Source organism: Rhinatrema bivittatum, chromosome 1 (genome assembly GCF_901001135.1).
Source record: "Rhinatrema bivittatum chromosome 1, aRhiBiv1.1, whole genome shotgun sequence".
Taxonomy (NCBI): domain Eukaryota; kingdom Metazoa; phylum Chordata; class Amphibia; order Gymnophiona; family Rhinatrematidae; genus Rhinatrema; species Rhinatrema bivittatum.
Window position 1 is genome coordinate 221,197,256 of NC_042615.1, and position 25,510 is coordinate 221,222,765.

The window sequence follows — 25,510 nt, forward strand, 5'->3', positions numbered from 1 at the left end:
GCAGAGGAACGGAGTCAGGTGAGTATGGAAAGAGTGCATAACTCACGGACCCTGCTGGCAGGAATGACATTAAGAGGGAAAGAAGTTCCCTTGCCAAACTGTGGAAGAGAGGAATGGAAAGGCTCAAACGTAGAATGTATGAGACTTATAAGGAGAATATATATGTTCATTCCGTGATTAGAGAAATAGAGGCGGCTTGATCAGTGGATAATCCATGGTAAGCCGACTCAGAGAGGATTACCGAAAATGGGAACCCAACTCCCAAAACGATACACCTCCTAAGAGAAAGGTGTATCTATGTGGAGGATGTCTGGAGAACAGAATCCGAGGGAGTAAGAAAAAATGGTGGAAAAGTAAAAGGGGTAATACCTCTTTTTTTTTTTTTTTTTAGCGTCAGGAGGTAAAGCCTGCCATATTAAACGGCAAGATTTATGTTTAGAAGGTTTTGTGACGCTACCAGAACCTAAGAACATCAGTAAGTCTATGATTTGGGACTGACTGGTGAGGGAATAAAAGGTTACTGATATGATGGATTGAGAAGTATGGGAAGCATACTGATCTCAGTCAGGGAGTGGGGAAAAGAATACTGAACCCCATCCCAGTTCAACATTAGAAGAATGCTGGCTACGAGAGGCAGCAGAAGAGATATATTGAAGAGGCCTTTGATGGAAGAAAAGGCATCTAAGGGAACGCATAGGAAACATGTGTAGGGAGCAGAACCTGTGCATCGTATGGAATGATGCAGACGCAGAGGAAAGTTTAGTTAAACTCAGCGTTAAAAGATTTGCCCTGTACACATGTAATTGAGACCATTCGAGAGGATAGAACCTACGTGGAGAAGGTCAGATAGAGCGTTCATTAAATCTCTTAGATATGTGGCCCAAGGACGCATGAAGTGAACAAGGGCCAAGGGTAGAGCTGCGCAGCTGTCTAGCAGAGCAGCTAAGAGGTTGTGCGTGCTTATGAGTTGGAAAGCACATTGTCCCTATGCTGTCTGTCTGTATGCACAAAGAATTGTTGCAAAAGCAGTATTGGAAGGCATAAGGGCATAACTCATGGGTGCAACGTCCAGGAAGTTTATGAGAAACTATGCTGGAGTGCAATAGATGCATAATGGGTTGACAGCTTTCAGGAGAAACTTTATAACCCTAAGGAATTGCGAGCATGAGTCGAAGGAGACTAGGTCCTAGTTCGAACTGGGATAAGAATCAGGGACGAAAGCAATGAAACCACTTAGGTCCATTGAGTATAGAATGTCACTGAATATAACCCATAGCAGTTTTGAATTATGAGAAAAATGCATAGTGGGAAGAAACCCCATAGCCCAACCATGAAAAGTTGAAAGGTTGAGGTTATGGAAAATATGCGCAGGGACATATAACAATGTATCAGAATGTCTGTGCGCATGCTGGACAAGAGGGTCTTAAGACTGTGGTGTCCAGAAGTGTTACAGAAGGGATTTATGGCAGTGACAGTAATCCCAGTTAGTAAATGTATAGTGAGTCCTGAAAAAAGTGAGAGCACCTTGCATGTACTGAAAGGAAAGTGAATGATGTTACACTCCGCAGAGAAAACAGCATTCACCAACAGTGATGCAAGAGACAGTTCACTTACCGAAGCTGGTGCCGGCGGCAGAGCTTGGGGTTGTAATGTTGACTCACCATAAAGCACATAGAAACATTAAAATAATGTACTTACTGCAGTATGGAGTGATGGTAACCAAAGATACCATTGTACCTGTGACGTCTAAAGAAAGTTGGATTTTCTTAGGTCCAGGATGTGCGGAGAGTAACTATTTTCTGTTAAAAGAAAGAATAGTGCAATTAAAACTCCCCAACCCCCCTCCCTTCTCCCCTCTGCACTTCGTAGCGCCTGGGGGAGTGTACCGGGACTTTGGTACAAGGTGGGGTGGCCGCTCTGATATCTGACCAGATGGGAGACCAGGAGGTGTCCCAATGGAGGATATCATGTAGGCTCCTGCAGGTGTGTGAGCGGTAAGTGGTACCCGCATTTCTGTATGCTGTACAAGGAGACACTGAGACCTGTGGCCAGGCCTCAAGGTGGACTTGTACATGGGGCAATGGTTGCTGAATCTCATGTTTAGCAGATCAGCCAATGCAGCTGGACCTTGGTTGGGAGGGAACCAAGAGTCAGAGCATTGGTCGGCACAGGGACTTGTTACTGACAAGAGAAGAAGCCCTGCTGCAATCCCAAGAAGATAGAGGGGTTCTCCTGATATTGTGGCTAACATAGCTAACATAGCGATATGTGACACTAATACAGTTCTAAAATGCACATGACCCAGAACTTTTCGAACCACAGTCCGAATGGGAGAACACAACTCTATGGGAATGCCGCCGAAGCGGGTACTTACCATCCGACGTGGATCGCCGCAAGACGAGCCGGTGAAGATTGTTGACTCCGACGGTCTCCGGAGTCCTCGAGGGTAAGGCCGGGGACGTAAACGTCCATCTCGCTCTGAAACCCGGTATGGTGGCACAGGTACAGAGGAGACAGGCCAGGCGTGAGTGGCGTTTAGACTGCTAAGTGTAACAGATGGCCATAGTCCCACACCACTTGACGGTGGGGCACGCCAGGAACAGAGGAGCCCTAACGGAACTCATGTTCCCTTCCCTCGTCCCAGCGGCTCGATGTGTCGTGACGCCAATGCAGAAGCTGTCGGACCTGGATCCGGAAGTTCTGGATCACCAAGGACTGCCAAAACTGTAGGAACAGTGCTGATGGCAGTGGTGATGTCGCTCTGCCCGAGCGTTGTCCAGCCTGGAGAAGGATGGCACCGATGTGCTGGATGGCGTCAGCGGCGGACGATCACGATGTCGGCGATGATGGGTGCCACGGTGCTCGGCCCGGTCTTTCCCCAGCGCCGAGATGGAAGCCCTCGTCGTCCTGGAAGGCGATCGATGACGAACTGTCAGCACGCCTGCTCTGCTCCTGACACAATGGAGTGTCTTAAGCTAATACGGGGCTTAAAAAAGAACCCAAAGCGTGGAGCAATGTGAGGAGGCGAGGGTATTATGTGGCGGTGCTATGTCGGTATTGACGATATTGAAGGCAACCTAAGGGGCTTCGAGGATATCATCAAAATGGGTATGAAAAATCGTCGATGACTGGCCAGGAGAATGATGACAGTGACGGGCACTGACAGCAGTGGCATAGGTATCTTTGAAACGATGTGGAATCGAATAATCGAAAAACATTGCCGTTATTGAAAAAGATACCGGCATCGACTGAGTCGAAGTCGAATCAATAGGGCGTCAAGGACACCGAAGGAAAACGGAGGTGTCGAGGGCATCGATGCATGGAGGCGGGCATTTATGCCGTTTGTGGCATGGCCACGGGCATCAACTATAGGGCCACAGACGTTGACGGTATCGATTTGGACAGACTCAGATTTCCAAGTGTACATGGCATCGGTGCCCCAGACACGTGTGTCGGTGGCATCGATATGGACACGTATGGAATCGATGGCATGGATCTCCCAGTCGATGAATTCCATCCCGGCATCAACGCCAGTCCTGGAATCGGCATGGGCATCGATGCCAGCCATAAGGCTGGCATTGGCATCAACGCCCATCCACGGAATCGAGCCGGCATGGATACCCACCGATGGGACCCACCTGGGCATCGAATTTCACCGATGGGAGCAGCCTGGCATCGACTGCCCTCGATGGATGCATTCTAACATAGATGCCCATGGATGAAACACCTGGGCATCGGTGTCCATCGATGCAAAAGGACCTGGCACCAATGCCATCGACGGACGGCCATCCGGCACCAATGCCATCAATGGACAAGCCATCCGGCACCGATGTCCATCGATGGGGACCATCCGGCACCAATGTCCACTGATGGGGACCATCCGGCATCGATGCCCACCGACGAATCGATGTGGCACCGATGCCCACCGATGGAAAAGGGCTGGACATCGGTGGGGAGGATGGGGCATCGATGGCATCCCCAAAAGGGGGGGGTGGCATCGATGAAGTGACCCTGGGATCGTTAAAAAGTGTCTCGGGCAGCGGTGGCGGCGACCCGAGTATGCATGGCAGTGACTAACAGCGTGTGCGTCAATGGCATGCATCCGGGTAGGGACGGCACCGAGGAAGCCCAAGGAAAAAAACAGTGCGTAGGAGGAAAAAGCCTGGTAGCACTGAAAAGCAAAAAACATGGATAAAGGCATCAGGGCACCGTGGGGGGAGGGGCGCTGATGACATATAAAAGCCCAGGGCGGTTTAGGAGGGTCCCGGTGTGTAGCGATAGGGTATCGACTGCGTGAGGGTACCAGGGAACGAAGGACTTGAAGCTACAGAAGTCCTAAAGTTAAGGAAAAAATCCCTACCCCACTAGCATAAGCAAGCAGAGTGTCACAGAGATACTCGCAAGCTGTTTAAAGCTAACTGAAAAATGGGGGAAGGGAAGGCTTCAGTCAGTTAACAGCCTTAAGATAGTGACAGGAACCGACCGAAAAATAAGAATTAGTACTCACCGAGCGTCGTAAAAACGTACGCGGAGGGAGACCTGTGCAGGGAAAAGTGTTTTTTGAAGTGAAAAGTTAAGTGTTTCCATGAGGTAATTAGTTAAAAAATCCTCACAGAGCTCCAACCGCTATGCTGACTGCAGAGCGGAAAAAAGAAGACTGAGGGAGACACCTGTGGCTCACAGGGATAATTGCAGGCTGGGCATGCTCAGTGCACCCAGTGTGCCAGTGTCAGTCAAAGCTTGTTGAAACTTTGACAGAAAAGTTTTCCGTACAGGGCTCCATCCTCGATGTCACCCATTTGTGAGGACTACCATCCTGCTTGTCCTGTGAGAACATGGGGAGATCACATTGTAAAGATTTGTAGGATTGAAGGCCTTGAGAGCTCTGTAGGCACATATCAAAAGTTTAAATTGAAGATAACAATGTAGAAATCACAACATAAGTTCTGTCAACATTTTCAAATTCTACTAATTTTCAATCTTGAGAAAGCAACCTCCAAGTCATTCTAGCTTTCACCCAGCAGGTACAAGAATAATGAGGATGATATTCAAAGTCATTTGTACAAGTAAAACACATTTTAACCATGTGCATCGGCCAGCTGAAAACTGTCCTTTCTAACATAACATGATGGTAAATTGTCCATCCAGTCTGCCAGCAAAGTGTTTAAGGAGCTATGCCTTTAAATGGAAATGATAGTCCATGTGATGCCAGCAGAACGTCTTGGACCTTCCATACAAGTTACCATGTGTCACCCCAGTGCAACGTCTTGGACCTTCCATGCAAGTTACCATGTGTCACCCCAGTGCAACGTCTTGGACCTTCCATGCAGGTTACCATGTGTCACCCCAGTGCAACGTCTTGGACCTTCCATGCAAGTTACCATGTGTCACCCCAGTGCAACGTCTTGGACCTTCCATGCAAGTTACCATGTGTCACCCCAGTGCAACGTCTTGGACCTTCCATGCAGGTTACCATGTGTCACCCCAGTGCAACGTCTTGGACCTTCCATGCAAGTTACCATGTGTCACCCCAGTGCAACGTCTTGGACCTTCCATGCAAGTTACCATGTGTCACCCCAGTGCAACGTCTTGGACCTTCCATGCAAGTCACCATGTGTCACCCCAGTGCAGCATCTTGGACCTTCCATGCAAGTTACCATGTGTCACCCCAGTGCAACGTCTTGGACCTTCCATGCAAGTTACCATGTGTCACCCCAGTGCAACGTCTTGGACCTTCCATGCAGGTTACCATGTGTCACCCCAGTGCTTCTTTTCTATCCTCTTGCTACTAGGGATCCTCTGCATCTATCCCACGCCCTTTTGAACTCCATCACCATTTTTGTCTTCACTACATCCTGTGGGAGGGCATTCCAGGCATCCACCACCCTTTCCCTGGAAAATATTTCCTGAGGTTGTTCCCAGGTCTGCCACCGTGATCTGCCATCATGACCCCTAGTTTTACAGCTTCCTCATGTATTTTTAATACCTTTCAGATATTTAAAGGGCTGTATCATATCCCCCCCGCCCATCCTCTAGGCCATACTCCTGGGAGAGCATGGCAATGCAAGTGCAGAAACAAGAAAATGCATCTTCATATTTCTAGAGAAGAAAAAAATGGGGGCAGTTTTCAAATTGTCCGCTCTGGGACAAAGCACACGGGTATGTTTAACCTGTAGATTTTACACCAATATTCAAAGTGAAAGCACATGAGGACTTTTGCCTTGAAATTTGCTGCGGGTAAAAAGTAGTTGTGGCACCTGCTTTTCACGTGGGAACTTTCTTCATGGAAAAACAATGCGCGTAGACGTGAAAATGCAATCTCTGTGTGTATGTCTTTCCTTCCCTCCGCTCTACATAAACATGCCCTCTAAACACAGTCCACATTGAAAGAGGCCAATTTGCAGCTAATCAGTTTACACACTTACCCCTGCATTCATCTTTCCTCTAATGATGAGCCGCGGAAAAAAAAGGGGTAGGGCGATAGTGTGCAGCCGGCCGCATTGCGGCGGTCCGTTTTCGCATGCCGCAGTTGCGGCCGTGCCACACACTATCACCCCCATAGCGCCCCTTCAAAAGATGTAGTTATTTCTGGGGCTACTGCTGGCAATAATGTATTAAACATTATCACCCACAGCGCAACCAGGCCCAAGATTTTTTAAACCCTGCCCTAACCTCTCCCATTTCCCTCATTTCAATTTTATCGCCGCAATGCGGTTGTTATCGCATGCATTAGGGCGTTATCGCGTGCAATAACACCCTAACACATGCGATAACGGTCCATCGTGTTTTGATAAATGATCCTGTTAAATTGCTATTTACCCACCTACCTGGCTTTGAAAATTGTCTTCAATGTCCTCCTTAACTCCATGCAATAGGAATTTTCCTGTTCTTTTAAGCTGGGAATTCTATTTTTTTTTATTTGTAAAATGTTATACAAGATAAGATTAAAATTACTTCAAAACTAAAAGTATGGAAGATAGCATTAAATAAACATTTTAAGTGCAATCATCATAAGTCCAATATTCATTTTCATTAACCTAGTTTATACAGATATTTTACCTACACTACCATTTTTCAGTAGATTTTCTGAATCTAGTCAGCCCATCCATATTTCACTCAGGCAGTAAAACTGACTAAGGTGCTGTCAGAATATCAGTCCTATGCTGAATGCAAGGTCCATTAATCTGCTCATACAGTACATAATTGCAATCAATAAAATGACAAATTCCTAGAAGATTTATCAAAAGATAGTTCAGAATAATGGCAGAATGTCCAACAGCTTGGCAAAATCCATGATGACACAGAAAAGATACAAAAGTCTAACAGTGTTCTCAAATGACTGGCCAGTAATTACCTCCCACCATGTTCTGGGTATTCTGTTTTAACCGAAATGTCCATTAGACAAGTGAAAATACACAGAAAATGTGCATTAATGTCCTTATTTTGAAGGTGAGCTGCAAATTTCACGGAAACTTTTTTTTTTTTTAAACAAAGGTAGCTTTACATGCATTGTTTAAGTCTTTGCTCTTGTTAGTTTTAGCAGTAACCATGGATGGGAGGTCTGATGTCCTGTAAACTCCTGTGCGCATCCTCCCCTGGCAAGATTTCAGTTCAGAAATATAACCTTCAAAGCTGAGGTTCCCCTCTGAATCCTCAGCACAGCCTCTTTTGCTGTCTTCCAGTTTGACTCCATCCACATCGATGATTCTATTTGCAGGAAGCTGATTGTTTGACTGAGTAGAACCAGCATCAGATTTTAAGCTTCTGTTGCTCCTGGGTTTACCAGAACTTTGGTCATAAAAGCTTCCTGTAATCTGTAAAGCAGTTTTCTGCTGTCCACGGCTCAAACCTGACAAAAAGTATTCAAAGAAATCTTTTTAGAATGCATTTAAATAATCATCAAAAATAAAAGATTACATTGTGGAAATCCTCTTTGGCTATGCCTTCTTTTGTCTCTAAGTCTATATAAGTCATTAACATGATTTGAGAACAAACAAAACAAGACTAATAGCCTAAAACAATTCTGAAATGTGTAAAATCCTTTTATCTGGGGGGCTTTGATCATTACAGAATTGCAAGCAATCTGTTCTTGCTAGAGCTCAAACTGTCAGCCTCAAATTCCAGAAAAAAGCCCTTAGATTTAAATATTTGTAAGTAATGGGATGCAGATTGAATAAATACTAAGGGCTCTTTTCACAATTGACGTTTCTCTGAAAATGGGCTAGATGTACGAACTATTTTTCCCATAGACACAAAATGGGGAAAAAAATCTTTAGCACATTTAGCCCAGTGTAGCTTTCTGAATGCCATAATACAGCGCATCCATTTAGACTTACAAAGTGACCTATGCAATTAAGCTTAGCCTTAACATTAAAGCCATTTAACTCTCCTCCACATACTATTTATCGTGTGCTCATCTACCTCAGACTGGTTGCTAAATTTTAATTGTGCATACGAAGGCCTAAAAGTGACTGGGTTTTGTTTTTTTTTTAAATCCCCATACTAATCAGCTCTTACTAAAACATCTGATTATCATGGGGATTTCCTCTCTCCCTCAAATTTGCAGATCACAAACTGTTAGGGATGTGCAGACAAAAAGTTTATGTTCATAAGTCCATAAGTCGAAAAGGGGGGTCAATTTTGGTCAATATGGACATATGGAGAATTCCATAAGTTGAGTCTATGTCCATACGTGCACCGGTTCCCTAAATAAAAATTTAAACCCCTCACCCTCCTTAATCCCCCCCCAAGACTTACCAAAACTCCCTGGTGGTCCAGCAGGGAGTCAGGAAGCCATTCCTCTATTCCTTTGCGAGGAGCACGTGACGGCCACGTCACGTCGGAGTGATGCGGCCGTCACGTGGTCCACCGCGGTTCCGCTCCCGGACCCCTCGTTGGACACAAACGGAACTTTTGGCCAGCTTGGGGGGGTCAGGAGGCCTCCTGACCCCCCCAAGCTGGCCAAAAGCTGGCCAAAAGTTCCGGCCATCACGTGCTCCTCGCAAAGGAATAGAGGAATGGCTTCCTGACTCCCCGCTGGACCACCAGGGAGTTTTGGTAAGTCTTGGGGGGGATTAATGAGGGTGAGGGGTTTAAATTTTTATTTAGGATCAACGATCGCGATTTCCAACGTATTCAACATAGCTATGTTGAATAAGTTTTTATTTAGGATCAACGATCGCGATTTCCAACGTATTCAACATAGCTATGTTGAATACGTTGGAAATCCGATTGTTTTCGCCTCATCACTTTTTTAAGTTTAAAAAAAAAAAAGTAGCGTTTTACATATAAGTTCAAAACGAATGCACACCCCTACAAACTGTCCCCCTCCCCAATCCATCCCAAGTATCATTAGGCCCCCATAGCAGTATCACAAACCTCTCTACCCTGAGCATCATCACACAAACCCACTCAAATGCCCCATCAGACTCACCACCCCTTCAACTCCATGAGGAATAAGAACAATAAAAACATATGAAGTTGCCATACTGGGTCAGACCAAGGGTCCATGAAGCCCAGCATCCTGTTTCCAACAGTGGCCAATCCAGGCTACAAGTACCTGGAAAGTACCCAAACACTAAGCAGTAGGGATGTGAATCGTTTTTTGACGATTTAAAATATCGTCCGCTGAACGACCTCCTGCAGTCGATCTCCTGCCGGCGCCATTTTCCGTACGAAAATGATCTCATTCTGGAGAGTTGTGTGTGTGTGGGGAGGGGGGGTAGGTTAGGGCTTTATGTAGGGGCAGGTGCTTTATATTGGAGAGGAAGCAGAAGGGGTTTCAGGATGGATCCTCCTTGGGGGCTTGAGGGGGTGGGGAGCTGGGGAAGGAGTCAGCTTGTAATTCGTAGGGCTCAAGGGGAGAGAAAATCCCCTGTGCTAACCAACTGAAAGAGACAATTATAGGAGAACTTCTCTTCTCCCAGATCACAAGCTTCCCCCCTCTCCAACCCACACCTAGCACCATCAGCCCCCCCCCGAAAGTAGCATCACAACATATCTCTAATTATTAGATTCATTCTGAAAGTACCGCGGTCTTCTGTTTCACAATGGACCTAAGGCATGCACTGAAATCTCATATAATCCTGCCATGTGTTATTACTTATGTATATTTATTATTGTTTTTCTTTACTCTTTTAATGGACTTGCTAACAGCCTTATCATCATAAAGTATAAAATTAAGTACTTTTGCTATAAACATAATATTAAAATGATTTGATGCTTAAATAAGGAGTACATAATCCAAATTCATCAAGATTTGTACGGCTATTAATGGGAAAAGCTGGATACTAGTGGACATATTTACATTAGATAATCACACACTTTTCTTATATTAATTTTGTACTCATTTTGAGAGGCTTAGCAGTGAATACGTTGCTGAGTTATTTATCCAAAGAGGTGAGAAGATCAGTATGAGCCTTAATCTGACTAAATATTTCTTTAGCATGTAGCAGTCAGTGCTTCATCAAGGAATTAATTGCATATTTTTATTCTAGAATAGTCAGAGAGAGTATCCATATTTTGTCAATGGAGCGTCCACACAAACAGAAGGCGAAGAGGATATAGAGGAGACAGCTGACAGGTAGCTGAGACAGAGGAAGAGGAAGAGGGCAGAGAGGAGCTAAATCAGATAAAGTTCAGAACCAGCAGAGGAGACCATGCATCTTCTGGCTTGAGGAAGAAGAAATCTGCATTTATTGCCCGAGCTCTCTGGCCATTAGGGCCCTATATGAGGAAATTAAATTCGATATTAATCCTAAATTAGCCAGGTGTTGTGGAGCGCTAGGAGAGCGATCCCACTCCTGGGTGATGTGTGTCCTTGGGCCACGGCTCGACCCCAGAGGGCTCTGAAGAGGTGCCGCGGGAGGCGTGGCATGCCCGAGCATGGGCTGGACGGAAGCAGGGCTGGAGTGACATGGAAGACAGGCCCTCCTCCGGACCTGCACGCTTCGGAAGACCCAACAACGCAATGTTGGTCTTGTGAACAGTCCTCCGACCGTTACTAGCCCTTTCGGACCTGCCGCAGGGTATGGCACGAAGCGGCAGGCCGGATGGAGGCCAGGGCAGCGAAGACTGGAACATGGATTCAGACGAGACTCAGGAACGATGTAGACTCGTGGACTCAGGCAAAGACGTGGACTCAGGAATGAGGTGTAGGATGCATAGACGTGGACAGGCACAGGCGTGGACTCAGGACTGGATGCACAGAGGTGGAATCAGGAACGAGGGCTGAAGGTAGACATGGGCACTGACCCTCAGGGCACCCTACTCAGGCCACCCGCGGGACTGAGTCGCGGACCACCCTGTCCCATGCGCGCCCTACACAGCCCTGGAAGGCTGGTCGCGGACCACGCAGAGAGCGGGAGAGCACAGGAAAGAGGAAGCAGGTTCGCTGCACTCCTGGCAGCACAAGGCAAGGATACGCTGCTCTCCTGGCAGCACAAGGCAAGGATACGCTGCTCTCCTGGCAGCACGAGGTAAAGATACGCTGCTCTCCTGGCAGCACAAGGCAGATTAAAGCATCAGGATCAGGAACAAGGATATCTGGAACAGCAGGAACATCAGGACTGGAACACAGATACTGGAACAGGAGACACACCTCAGGGCTGGATCAAGAGACAGACCTTGGGACTGGAACGGCAGGCAGACATCAGGACTGGACGAGGAGCTCCGACAGGTAACACGAAACACAGGACCTTGCAGAAGTGCTGGAACACGGACGACTTCCTGGAGCGAAGGATCTCAGGAGTGACCAACTCCTTGCGAAGGCAAAGACACACTGAAAGCTGAGCCCTTTAGTAGGGCTGAGGTGGACAACGCCCAGGGAGGGGTCAGCAGGGGGCCACACCTGGCTGGCCCTTTAAGAGGAGCAGAGAGGCGCGCGCCCACGCCCTAGGAAGCTGGAGAGAAGAGCTGGAAGCTGGTGGCGTCCTCAGCCATGTGGAGGGCCCAAGGAAGCCGCGGAGCAGCCCTGGACTGGAGCTGGGTGAAGGCAGGTCACTGGAGCAGCTCCCAGCTGCAAGGACAGAAGCAGGAGGAAGCAGAGAGAGGTAAGGCTGGCTGCAGAGGAAGCGGGGGAAGGGCTGACTGCAGGAACGGCTCCATGCCGTGAAGATAGCAGGCAGAGCAGAGAGCTGAAGCAGGCTGCAGGCACTGGCAGGAACGGCTTCCCAGCCAGGCAAGGACCCGGACTGAAACAGGCACTGGGAGAGACGGCCTGCTCGCTGAAGGTCCCGGGATCGCAGCAGCATGTCGGGGAAAGACAGAGACAGCAGCCGAGGAGCAGACCGCATGGCAACAGCTGTGGGAACGGCCCCAACTGATTCAGGGAGAAAGAAGCAGCCCGACTGGCTGTGGCTGTAACAAGGTAAGAGCCTGCCCACGCTCTTGCGGGCAGGAGCGTAACACCAGGTCTCACATTATACCTGGGCTTGTCACACTGTTGAGTTTGTTACGTTATCTTGTCTCAAACCACAATAGCTGCAATTGGTGGGATGGAGCAAAGCACTTTTGCCAGATGTTTCCACAGGTATTGCAAGTCATGCATTAACAAATTGGGATGAATATTCAATATGTCAATAGAGGCAACAATAGCAAGACTGCAAAAGGGATTTTTTTTTTAAATAACATCGCTAGTCTGCTTAACGTGATGGGCGCAATGGATTACAACTGAAAACAATACAGAGCATTCCACCTCCTATACTATTTCTAAAACATACAAAAAAGATGCTCCAAAATTTAAAATAAATTCTTCAGGGAATGTTATCAGTTTTAAACATGCTTAGTACTTAATTAAGTTAATTCACAGGCTTTTGCCCACGATGCTGCAACCTGCATCATTAAAGCAGCTCAGTCTTTTGAAACAAAGGTAGGGGGGATTTAGTTAGGGCTGGGGGTGGTTTAGATAGGGGAAGGGAGGGGAAGGTGGGGGAAGGTGGGGGGGGGCCGAAAAAAAAGTTCCCTCTAAGGCCGCTCCGAAATTGAAGCGGCCTTAGAGGGAACGGGGAAAGCCATCGGGGCGCCTCTCGGGCTCGGTGTGCACCCCGTTGCACGCGCCAACCCTGGATTTTATAACATGCGCGTGGCAGCTCACGCATGTTATAAAATTGGGTGTACATTTCTGTGTGCTGGGTAGCGTGCACAAATGTACTCCGCGCGCGTAATATTTAAAATCGGCCCCACTATTTGGCTTCTTAAAATGTTTACATGCATAGATGCATTGGTAATACCATATTTCCTTTTATTCAAAGTATTGTTTTATTGGATAAGCGGATTTTGTTTTAATGACATGAGAGAATGGTGGGACAGGGTGGGTTGAAAGAGACTGGTACTGGTGGCACAAGGTACGGGAGGGGCTGAGAGCGAGAGAGGCTGATACGGGTAGCATAAGGCAGTGGGAGATGGAAAGAGAAAGAGAGACTGATACTGGTGGCACAAAGTGGGTCCCCCTGGTCTGCCAAAGCATTGGAGGGGGACCCCCAGTCTCACTGGATACAAAGTGGTCCCTGTTTAAAATATAGTGACTAATTTAGCTTGTCAATTTGATCTCTTCATAATCACAGAGATTTGTTTTAGCTGCTCAGAAGCATCACTTTCAAAGAATATTTCCATTGTGGGTATGTTCCCAACATCCTCCTCAGTAAAGAGCAAAGCAAAGAATGAATTTAATTTACCTTGAACGCCCTTACCACTCTTTACCTTTGATTCCCTCACATACTTTTTGCTTCGATTGTGCTTGAAAAAGTTTTTATTATTAACTTTTGCCTCTCTGGCAAGCTTCTCCGATTCTCCCTTGACTTGTCTTACAACGATTTTATATCGAACTTACCAGTACATGCTCTTGCCTATTTTCTTCATTTGGATCTTTTGGCTTTCGCTGCATCTTTCACATCATCATTAAACCAGGTCAGCAATCATTTGATCTTCTTCCAGCCTTTTTTATGGCACGGAATATATTTTTTCTGAGTGTCAAAGATGATACCCCCTGTCAACTCATTCTTTAATTTTATCCTGGTTAATATCTCCCTGTTTATTGTACTTCCAACTTTAAGTTATATGTAAACCGATGTGATATGATTTTCATGAACTTCGGTATATAAAAGCTTATAATATAAATAAAATACCTTTAAATAATGGCTATGCATCAAGCAAACTTTCTTTCTAACTCATTTTTTCATTCTATCTTAGAGTGATTAAAGTTACAGTATATGCTACTGCGGTAGTTTTATTCACTGTCCTTCTAGTAATGATATCAAATTTGAGTGCATTATTTTCGCTATTGCTTAGTGGCCCCACCACAGTAACCTCTTGCTTTTATGCCCACATAAAAGGCACAGGCATAACCTCAAGTTACTCTGAACATTTAAGGAAACTGACATGTTCTCGTTCTCTGGATTCTTACAGGCTCAGTGCAGGGCTGAGCCCTGGAATTGGGGTGCTCAGGCCGGACCTAGGACAAGTTGGGAACAGCTCAGGCATCCAGCAGCTTGAAAGCAGGATCAGTAGTGGGTTTGAGTAGCAAGCTGCGGTTGCTAACCAAGAGATGAGGCAGGTAAAATTTCACAAAGAGGCAGGTTTGAGTAAGAAGCTGGAATTGAAGGCCAGGAACTGGAGTCAGGAACGAGTTTACACGGAAGCAGGCTAGAGTAGGAAGCTGGGATTGCAAGCCAGGAGCTGAAGTCAGGAACAAGTTACACTTTTGGAAGTAGCAGGTTTTGTAGCAAGAGGCGAGTCAGCCTTTGATTTGCTCTGAACAGCTTCCTGTTTCCCAGCCACCCCTTTTAGCTAAGCACCAGCCAATAACTGATGCCCAGGGTTGTGGCCTAAAGGGCTCTCTGAACCAGTCTTCTTTCCTACTGTTTCTACCTGTTCAGGTGCCCAGCTAGTCTAAGGGTTAGGACTCCTATCCCGAACTCTGGAGCTGACACCACTTCAAGCCCCTGTTGGGGTCTTGCCCTGACACAAACATCAAAGTGCTGCTATGTTAAAATTATCTCGAGACATTGAAATATTAACTAGAAGTCTAAGTGCTCTTGAAGCTTACAAACACCAAAGTTTTGAGCTGTTTCATATATATTGAATAAAGGAGAAGCTCATGCTGGCACCTGAGGGTCCTTTTTTTTTTATATGACCTTTATTATCATGAATTTATGAGAAAAAAAGATAGAAAGTCACAGGGAGAACAAGTGCTGTGTGAAAGGTACAACCAAGAGAGATGTTCAATTGAACTGATGCCCAAAGGGGAATTAAATGCAGCAGCCTTCTCAGAAGCTGAGTACATTTTTTAGACAGCATACCTCCCTAGAGAGGGCAATGCCCAATCTGAAGATTTCTTCATTAATGAGCCTAAAGCGAAGTGGAAGAAAATAAAGATTATAATGAAATTTAACTTTGAAAAACAATTATTAAAGACCAAAACAAGCATGAGAATCTCCTCACTGAATTGATCAGCATTAGAAACAGAATCGTGGATTTAAGCAAACACAAGCTAGTTGGCTGCTAAGCAAAATTCTATGTTTTGGAACTTTGAGCTTGGAAAGTTCCAGAGGACAGCACCTAACCTGTCATATGACCCATTACTGGCACTCCATTGAAAATACTAACCTTTGGAAAATGATACTGTTTTTATTTGGTCTGCCTCAATTTCAACTGACAATTTCTTATTTGAATGAATTTCTTATTGAATCACTTTAACCATAAAACTGACAAACTGCCACAAAAGGCATATTCAACACATTTCTTTCTCTAATGATATTAGTCAAATTAATCTTTATAAACAGTTCTACTTGAGTTGCTATGAATGTGTTATGTGTATATTTCAAATGTTAATAATAAAAAAAACAACATCAAATGAGTTATAATTGAAAATACTGTAATTTTCAGACAGCATGGTATGTGACTGAATTCTTATACTTTTTTTGGGTGCTTGTGAAATTAAATATTTATAGAGTTCTAGAAACAAATGTGGAATCATTTGTTTTGTTGATATTCACAGTTCCTTTATTCAAACATGTGTCTGTGTTGTAAGATGGTAAATATTGTATATTTTATTTAAACTGTGATATCTTTAGAATAAAAAAACCTCATAGAACTAAAACAAAATATGTACTTTTGTTTTTATTCCCTTACATTTCTTCTTCTCTCTCCTTCTTAGTAAAACCTTCTTGCTAAATTATGCTGAACATAAGTTTTAGTAGTCTTACTAGATCATGAAAAAAGTAATTGTACTATGCCAGCTTTTGAGGCCTCACAGACCTCTTCTTCAGATCTGAAGAGGAAGACAGTGAGGTCTTGGAAGTTGAAATAGCGCACCATCTTTTTGTTGGTCCTTTAAAACTGTGCAGGTAGGGGTAACGTCTGTAGGTAACTTTTACACACATACTTTACCCTACATTTTCAATCAAACTTATGGGCATAAGTTTGCTTTGAAAATGGTGGAGTAAGTGCCCTTCATGGCGCACAAAATAACCTGCGCAGTTACACCTGTTCCTCGTAGGTCACAACATGTACAGATTAACGTCTACGTATAGTTTTTTTTTTTTTTATTAAAATCGTTTTTATTGGTGGAAACATGCAATACAGCGGCAGTAAACTCACAGTACAATCCTGACCAATTTATCATAGTACAAACAGGTTTAACTGCAGGTGACAGGATCCCTTGTGAAACATCAGTTAAACAAGTGTGCCAACACGCATGCTCCTTTTTACAACAGTGTTGTTCCTTAACAGTCATTCAGGTATACCATCATTCTCTCTTGCATACCACACTCACCCTGAAACAAATGCAACATCACTCAAACTCTCTCCCGCCCCCTCCCCCCATCCCTAGGAGTCAGTGTACCAAGGAGAGCCAGTGTTCAATCTCCTGAAGGAAATAGATCGCCTCTAGTCCACTGCCAATCTCGCTGTCTCCGTCCATCGGGTGCAGGCAGTTATCATCACTCATAGGGGGTTATGACCTCAGCTGTGTGATGGTGAATGGTCATCGCCATATGGTTTGGTACCCAGCAGCCAGAAGATTGGATTGAATATCCTGGGGCAGCAAATAGAATCAAGTAGCCCAACAGCCACAATACAGTTTATCAAATATGTTAGTATTTGTAAGCGAGGCCAGCTGCTCCATTTGCATGGAGGAGGCAAGCCGGCAGTACCAGGCCCGTAGTGTGGGTTGCGTGTCGGGCTCTATCCAGACAGCTAAAATCGAGCGACAGGCTAACATTACAGCGGTATGACCAAACTTGTCAAAGGAGAGACAATATGCATCCCCGACAAGAGGAGCTTACCTGATCGGTTAATTGTAGTTTTGGTGCACTGGGCAATAACTGCAAGTACCCCATTCCAAAATGCCGTCAAACTTGAGCAGGTGAAAAGCTGGTGAGCTAGAGTGCCAGTTTATACAGATAGCTGACGGTTGCCGCTCCATGCGGTATCTGCGAACATCATCACAAATAATGTGATGTAGTATTTTAAATTGAAGTTCTTGGAGGGTCAGATCCAGCAGTTTTTATGCATGTTCTTAAAACCGGAGAGCAAGTATGTATTGTAGATGTCTTCTGCCCAGGCTGTAGCCCAGTACTGTGCAATGGAGGTGATATGGTCAGGTGTTCGGTATTCCTTACCTAGACCACTCCAGCCCGTACGAGAGTTCTGGGTTAAGGCGATATCAAAAATTCGCTGGGCAAAGACTGATTCCAAGCAGTAGGTCTCCTCCGTCCATCGGAAGGATTGGAGGGAGTGACGTGCTTGTAGGTAGGTGAAGAAGTGCTTTGACGGTATTTGGTAGTCCCGTGCCAGGGATGCAAAGTCAATCACCGTCGGAGACTCTCTCGAGTAGAAATGGAAGATATATGGTAATCCTTTTTGCAGCCAGTCATTAAAGATGGCGCTACAATCACACCCTGGTAGAAAGTTCTTATTCCCCAAGAGTGGTAATAATAGAGAGACTGTGCCAGCCAGGCCTCCTTGAGCTCTGAGCGGCGCCACACCTGTCGGCAGGGTTGAAGAAGTCCTTTGGGTATGTCCAGGTTACGAAAGGTGGTAGTGTTGGTTTGTAATAAGAACAGTGGGGACCACGGGGAAGTCATACTATTTAGCAAGCCGTCTTTCCAATAGGAATACTTATCCAGGAGCCATTCCCCCACAAATCTGAGTTGGCAAGCTGCATTGTACAACCGAAAATCTGGCAGGCCCAGCCCCTCAGTGTCCCGAGAGTGTGTGAGAGTTTGATATCGTAGCCGAGCTTTCTTCTCCACCCAAATAAATTTTTGGAAAGATAACTGTAGTCAGCGTATGTCTTTGCTCGTCAACCAATAGGGTAGCATATGCAGCTTATATAGCAGCTTTGGCACTATTACCATCATAAGTAGGGCGCAACGCCCAAATAGGGGGAGAGGTATCGATCGCCAGGCCATCAATTGGGCACCCAAATCCACCAGTGTGCTTTTTATATTAAGGTCATAAAGGGCCGATAGGTCCAGGGGGATCCACACCCCCAGATATTTAAGCTTGTTCAGGGCCCACGTGAAGGGGAATCCTTCTGGCCAATTATGTTGTGTACGAGGGTCCAGAGCTAGGGCCTCTGACTTGGAAAAATTTATAGTCAAACGCGCTCTAACCTTGAATTGGGAGAAACTCTGGATAATGGCCGGGACACTATACCTAGGTCTGCCTACAAGCAATAGAATGTCATCAGCGAACATCACTAACTTCAGCTGGTGTTTCTCTATACGTAGGCCCCAGAACCCTTTATCCAGTCGCAGTTTTATGGCCAAAGGCTCCAGTGCCAGGACAAAGAGTAGAGGAGATAATGGACACCTCTGTCATACTCCACAATGAAGAGAGAAGGGCTCTGACAGCGCACCATTAATAAGGAGCTGGGCACTTGGGTTATTATATAGTGCTCCCAACCAGGAGATGAAGTTACCTGAAAAACCATAATTTTGTAAACTCCAGAATAGGTAATCCCATGAAAGAGAGTCGAAGGCCTTTTCAGCATCGAGACTCAAAATAAGTGCTTCAGCTCGTGGGTGATAACTTAATGCAGCAATCAGCCGCCATACATTTTTTACCCCTTGTCTCCCTTTCATAAATCCCGTTTGGTTCAGGTGAATTATAGATGGCAGTATGGAATTCAATCTGGCCGCAAGGACAGCCGCCAAGATTTTTAAATCGCTATTAATAAGCGAGATGGGATGATAGGATCCCACCTCTTGGGGGTCCTTCCCAGGTTTTGTGAGTAAAACAATTGTTGATTAATTTTCAGTAAAACTGAATGAGTGGACCAAAATTAAACTATTATAATACTGCTTTAACACGGGCAGCATGGGGAACTTCAAGATCTTATAAAATTCGTGCCCTAGTCCGTCAGGTCCTGCAGCTTTTCCAAGCTTCAGGCCGTGGATAACTGCATATCTACGTATAGTTTTGAAAATAGTAAAATAAGTTGCATAAATCTGAACCCTGACACCCCCCCCCCCCCCACCCACCCCTAGGTCTTCTATCACCAATGCACATAAAGGTAAGCATGAAATTGTTGCGTTCGTGGCTGCTATTCGCCCTCGCTCCACCCTCTCTACCTATGTGGCGGCTCCCTCCGGGCCTGATGGACGGCTTGCTGCCGCGGCGTCTCCATGCCACTTCTCCCCAGCGTCCCTGGGCCGGCTCGATGCTGCGGATTCGCCATGTTCCTGATGACATAGGGCGTGTGCGCGCGCTCCGAAGTATGTACCAGCAAGGGCACGAACCTCAGAGGCATTCCCCTGTATTGACCTCATCCGCTTCCAATATAAAAGGTCTTCACTTTCGCTAACAGATTGAGTTAGCAAGGATTGATTGATGGACTGGCTTCTTTCTACGCAACTCTGCCTCCTCGGACTTACCAGGGGTACCCCTCCTTGGGGGCCTCGCTCTCTTTTCTCTATTTCAGATGGCATATAGGAACTGGCACTCGCTCCTCGAGGGCCCATGTTCCTGAACACTCTGAAGATTCTCCACTGCCTGGAAGCTATTACAGAAATAGACATTTGTGAGTTACTATTTTAGATTACAGATAGGAACCGGTACTCGCTCCTGAAGATTCTCTACTGTCTAGAAGCTATCACAGGTACAAACATTTGTGAGTTACTATTTTAGATGGCATATAGGAACCGGTACTCGCTCCTTGAAGGCCCATGTTCCTGAACACTCTGAAGATTCTCTACTGCCTGGAAGCTATTACAGATACAGACTATTGTGAGTTACCACCGCTCTCTCAGAGCTTTCCCTGGAACCAGGTACTCGCTCCTCGAGGGCCTAACCCTTTCCAGCTACTGAGCTTTCTCAAGACCTTATGTGAGTTATCATCTAAGTACTGGCTATGTATACTGAATACCCTGTCTATTCACTATCTACAGTCTCTTTACAGCTCAGCAACCCTGGGATCGCAGTTCCAGTATCTGAGGGACTTCAACCCTGCCGGGCATATCAGTTCACTACTGCCACCTCTGGTGGTTCTACTAACCTGTCTAATAAAAGAACTACCTGTGTCTGTCTCCATGCTCAAGCCTAGCACGTGGTCCCTCTCAGGATATCCTCCTGGGGGCGCTGTCATCTGCCATCGGCCCAAGGATTCACCTATTTATATTCCTGTCCAGCTGAGCACCCTCTCTAGCACTCCGCTGGTACAGATTGCCAACTCAGCAGTCTATATCATAACAGATTGCTATCTCCCTAGCAGATCCATAACAGATTGCTAACTCCTCCCCTCTGGAGGAGTAGATCCTATCAGATTGCTACTCCCATCTGCTTGCTCCTCCCATCTGCATAGCAGATAATTTTATGCACGACATTTTATAACTGCCGTTCATGTCTCTGGATATTCGGGTTCCAAAATGGTCTTACCCTCCATGTCTTGGCAAAGAATGCATCCTAGATGAGCCATGGTTCTCCTTGAAGGGAGATTCCCTTTCCAACAAGACCTGAAGTTCAGTTGTACTTCAGATTCTCTAAACTTCCAATTTTCTTTTCTTGCCCCAGGACAGAAATTCCTATGGTGGTCTCCAGATGAACAAAACTTCTAACTCACAGTTCTCTTCTCCAGTTGGTAACTTGGGAAACTTACAAGATGAAAGGTCCAGCAGCAGAAAAAAATTAATCCCTTTCTTTTACCCTCTCTTTGGTCAGGAAGGGGGGACAACAATTTGCTCTCAAGACAAAATGAAAACATCTTCAGAAAAGTAATCATTCAGAATAGAGTCATCCCGTCCATCCACTGGGTGTGAGATGAAACCAGAAAAACCTCTCTTAGCCTAATCCTTTCCAGAGCAGGAGTATTTTCCCTTCTTGAACAAGGACCAGGGATCCAGGGAAAACACCATGCTAAAAAGTAAAAGTCCAAAAATCGTCAACCCATTGGAAAACTGAAGAAACCTCTCCAGCCAGATTGTGGACCAGAGAAGTAGCCTGCCTCCTTCTTAATCCTGGGGACCCAAGGTTGTGAGAGCTAGCCCACCAGAAAACAGGCTTACCAGGCTGACAGCCCTTTTGTCTGTTACTGTTTAATAGTTTTTCTGTATGTGGAGTCAGTCAGCACTACTGCACACAATACAGCACACATATACCTATACAGTATGTGTGACAGACAGTTCTACATACAATGAATGGCTCTGTGAGTAGGGATATAGTTATAGTATCATTTGTAATGCCCAAACCTACAGTAGGCAGTTCACGTAAATAAATTCCATCCTGTCAAGAAAAGGGAAAGGAGGGAATGTTGGCAGGGTTGGCAGCTTTGTCAGATTAAACAATAAAAGAAGCAGTCCTGCACCTTAATTGAAGAGAGTCTTTTTTAGGTTCAGAATGGCAGGAGAAGACAGCAGTTCAATACAGAAGAAATGAAATTTGGAGAGACTGTGCCACCAACACTTGTTTCTCTTCCTCTTGTTTTGGATGAGAGGGAAAAGGTGGTAGACTCATCCCTATCTGGCAGTAGTATGGCAAAGCACAGACAGAGGGAAGTAAAGTGTAACAGTCAAAACCAATTGCATGCTCCTCTACACTGGTTACTGCTTCTGATGCAATGAAGGCTGTATTTTCAGCAACTGATTCTGAGGAAGAACATTGATTGGGAGTCCCTAAATCAGAACTTGAAATGCTAATAGCAGGAAAAAAAATTAGGAGGATAAGTCTTATCTTCTAGTTCAGTGATGGAGATAAATGATGATTCTCCAGCAAATGCAGGCAGCACAGGTAGAGAGAATGAACAATGCCCCTGGCATTTTTCCTAAGGGTCTACTCTCTACCTCAACTCCAATGCAGCATAAGCCTCCAAGGATGTAGAGAATGGGTTGCGGAAGAAGTTCCTGATCTGGAGACACTTTAAAGTGATGGAGGACTCACATTTTCTCAGTGTATGCACTGCAGGAAGGAGAAGGAAGTGGGGCATCTCACAAATGCAAGTATGCAGCATCAGTTGCAGAAGCAGCAACTGCTAGCATTTGCCTCAGGGAAGGCTGGCAATCCTAGCCTGGGGACACGTTCTGCCACTCCAAGTAAAAGACAGAAGAAAGGGGTTGAAAAGGGGAAGACTTTTCCCCAAGTGATCCCATGGCCCCTTTCAGTAGTCAGATGGCAGTCTAACAGTCCCCAGCCATGTATTGGAAGCAGCAACCCATCATAGAGGAAATGGGGTGGTGTTCCATCGCACTGTTCCGGGGTAAGAGGCAAGCAGCATCTAACTTAGTACTAAAGAGCACCGGGAAAGTAAGTGCTCTTGATGACTAGCCCCTGTAGCTAGAGGAGAACGTGGGCCTTATGTATCTGCTGCATGTGTTAGCCTCCAATTACAAATTGCCCTCCAATACTACATTTAGTAGGAAGGCCAGCCCCACCCTGTACAACCCATGCTGAAGTTGCATGTTGGTGTAGCTGGCTAAGGCAGAGAGGAGTAGGGTACATTTCACCAGCGAAATCTCGACCAGCATGAATGCTCTGCATACTTATGTCTCCCTGATGGCACACTGATGGGACCTGGCTGAGGCAGGGGCTGGCAGCAGCTCTAGCAGTTGATACATAGCCTATTCTAACAGCATAAGAAAGATGATGGAGGGTTGGCAGCGAGACCAGAGAGGAAGGAGTGTTCAGACAGGTTTGTTTGTGACAGACTATGGTACAAATATAGTAAAGGTAATAGAAGATGGGGGCTATCAGGGTATACACAGCTTTGCACAGTTGCTGCACCTTGAAGTGAGAGATGTCCTGGGGCTGGGGCCCAGGGTCCATGTGGTTGTATTTCTGAAAGAACTGATAAAAGAGGTGCAGTAAAATAGCAGGGCACTTTCATCAAAGTGTGAAGGCAGGGCAGCTTCTTCATGAGAAGCAGGAATAATTCAGGATGCCTTACAAACATCTGATTCAAGATGTTGGCACCTGCTACAATTCCACTTATATGATGCTGCAGAGGTTAGAGGAGCAGAAGACACCCCTTTATGATCTGTCTGTGGAACAGAGAGAAAGATGTGCTTGTAATCCACTTAGTAGGGGTTCCTGTATAGGTGGAAAAGAAATTGTTAAAAATAAATATAATAAATGTGCATTGCACCCTGGGGCATCATGACGGAGTAGTGATGAAGCAGCTGATACAAATCCAGAAGCCCTTCAAGGATGCCAGACATGATCTGAGTTTCATAAGCAACACCCTGAGCGGGGTCATCCCTATAGTAAATATTCTGGAGGAAAAGTTAGAGACTTCCATCAGCAAGAGGGAACAGAAGCAGAGGTGTTGCAGTTTATGGACTCCTTGCAGCAGCAGGTGCAAGAGAGACTGAAATTTCTCATACAAAGCAATATAAACAGTACATTGTTTGCTACACTTTGTGATCCATGAGTGAAAGGGAGTCTCAACCTCCAGTCCCAGCATCTCAAATTCATGGAGATGCTGGTAACTAAGGTGTGTGAACAGGAGCACCAGAGGCAGAGGCGAGTGGGGATGTAGCACAGGAATGAGTGACCACCTCAGAGAGCAGTGCAAGCAGGAATAGCACCCTTTCAGCTACCACTTCCTACCTCCACCTCAATATGCTAAAGTCACTTGCCTGCAAAGAACCATCTCCTCTGACACAGCATTAGCTAAAACAGCTGGCAAGAGAGACCCTCAGCCCATCCCAGCAAGAGAGACCCCAGCACAAATTTATGTTACATGCTATCTCACAGAACCCATCAAGGAGATGGATACAGATGCACTGGCGTATTAGGCACACAAGTCCACAGACTTACCCAAGGTGGCTCAGCACTATTTTACTGCCCATCAACCAGCATGCCCAGTGAATGTGTCTTCTCAATGGCAGGAGATATCATAAGCCCTTATCACTCAAAGCTGATGCCAAAGTTTATGGAAACGCTGGTCTTTTGGAAATCAATCTGCTTTTGCTTGGGATTCTAGAATTTCCATGTGAGTGGCAAGATGACTGGAAGCACTTAAAAGGCCTTGCTGTCATGCCTCTGCCTACCACCATAGGAATCCTTCCTGCTGCTATGTCTACCTGTCATGCCACAGATGTACCACCTTAGGGGTCTTGCTGCTACCAGCCTGCCTAGCTGTCATACCCCTGATATAGCACCTTAGGAGCCTTACTACTACTGCTCTGCCTACCTGCTATGCCTATTATGTACCAGCATGAAAGTTTTGGTGTCTCTGTGTTGTTTTCTGTTTGGATCTCAGCCTAATTCTCCCACTCTGTTTTTTTGTTAGTTGTACAAGTGTTTTGTTCTTGGGGAAAAAAATGTGAAAAATGAAAAAAAAAAAACCCATCAAGTTTATTTTGTTTTGTTCTATCCCTCTACAATCCCAGCCAAGTTCTCTCACCCTGTTTCTTTGTTGGTTACACTGGGGTGTTTTATCTCCAGAAAAAAAAATTTTTGAACCCCTCCCCCCCCCCCCCCCCCACATGTTCCTTCTCCCACCCCACCTATTTTCTGGTTCTCTATCAAACTGTTTTGTTCTGTCTCTCTACAATCCCAGCCAGGTTCTCTCACCCTATTTCTTTGTTGGTTACACTGGGGTGTCTCCAGAAAAAATCATTTAAACAAGAAAATAATACAAATTTTTCCTCCAATCCCATCTCTTTTCTAGTTATCTACCTTACTATTTAGATGTATATTTCTAGGATCCCAGCTTAGTTCTCCCATTCTTCTTTCTTGGATATAATCCAGTCTTTTGTCCCCCAAAACCCTCAGTCAAAAGGAAGAAATTCGGGCACAACAAAAAAGATACACAGGAGAGACCTCTCACATGTTATGAATGTGGGAAAGGTTTTAGTAGAAGGGAAAATTAATGCAACACCAGACATTCAACAAAAAGGCTGTGTTCAACTACAGAATATGGAAAAAGCTTTCATAATGAAGCAAACCACAAATTACCAGAAAAGTCACACTGAGGAGAGTCTATTGTCATATTTTGATTGTGGCAAATTTAAATTGGAAAGCAAATTTTACAAGAAACCTAACATTCCACCCAGCAGGAATTCAAGTTCAAGTA

The 25,510-nt window shown here is 45.5% G+C and overlaps 1 protein-coding gene across 5 annotated transcripts in view; it reads right to left on the reverse strand.

Annotated features, from left to right (window-relative positions):
* Window positions 1–4,835: 4,835 nt before the first annotated feature.
* Window positions 4,836–25,510, reverse strand: part of RGS12 (regulator of G protein signaling 12) — a 424,812-nt gene continuing 404,137 nt past the window's right edge. For all 5 annotated transcript variants that reach the window (XM_029591961.1, XM_029591953.1, XM_029591978.1 and 2 more), the window contains one exon: window positions 4,836–7,849. In XM_029591961.1, the coding sequence (XP_029447821.1) occupies window positions 7,485–7,849 (365 nt within the window). In that variant the 3' untranslated portion in view covers window positions 4,836–7,484. The remainder of the gene's footprint in view (window positions 7,850–25,510) is intronic.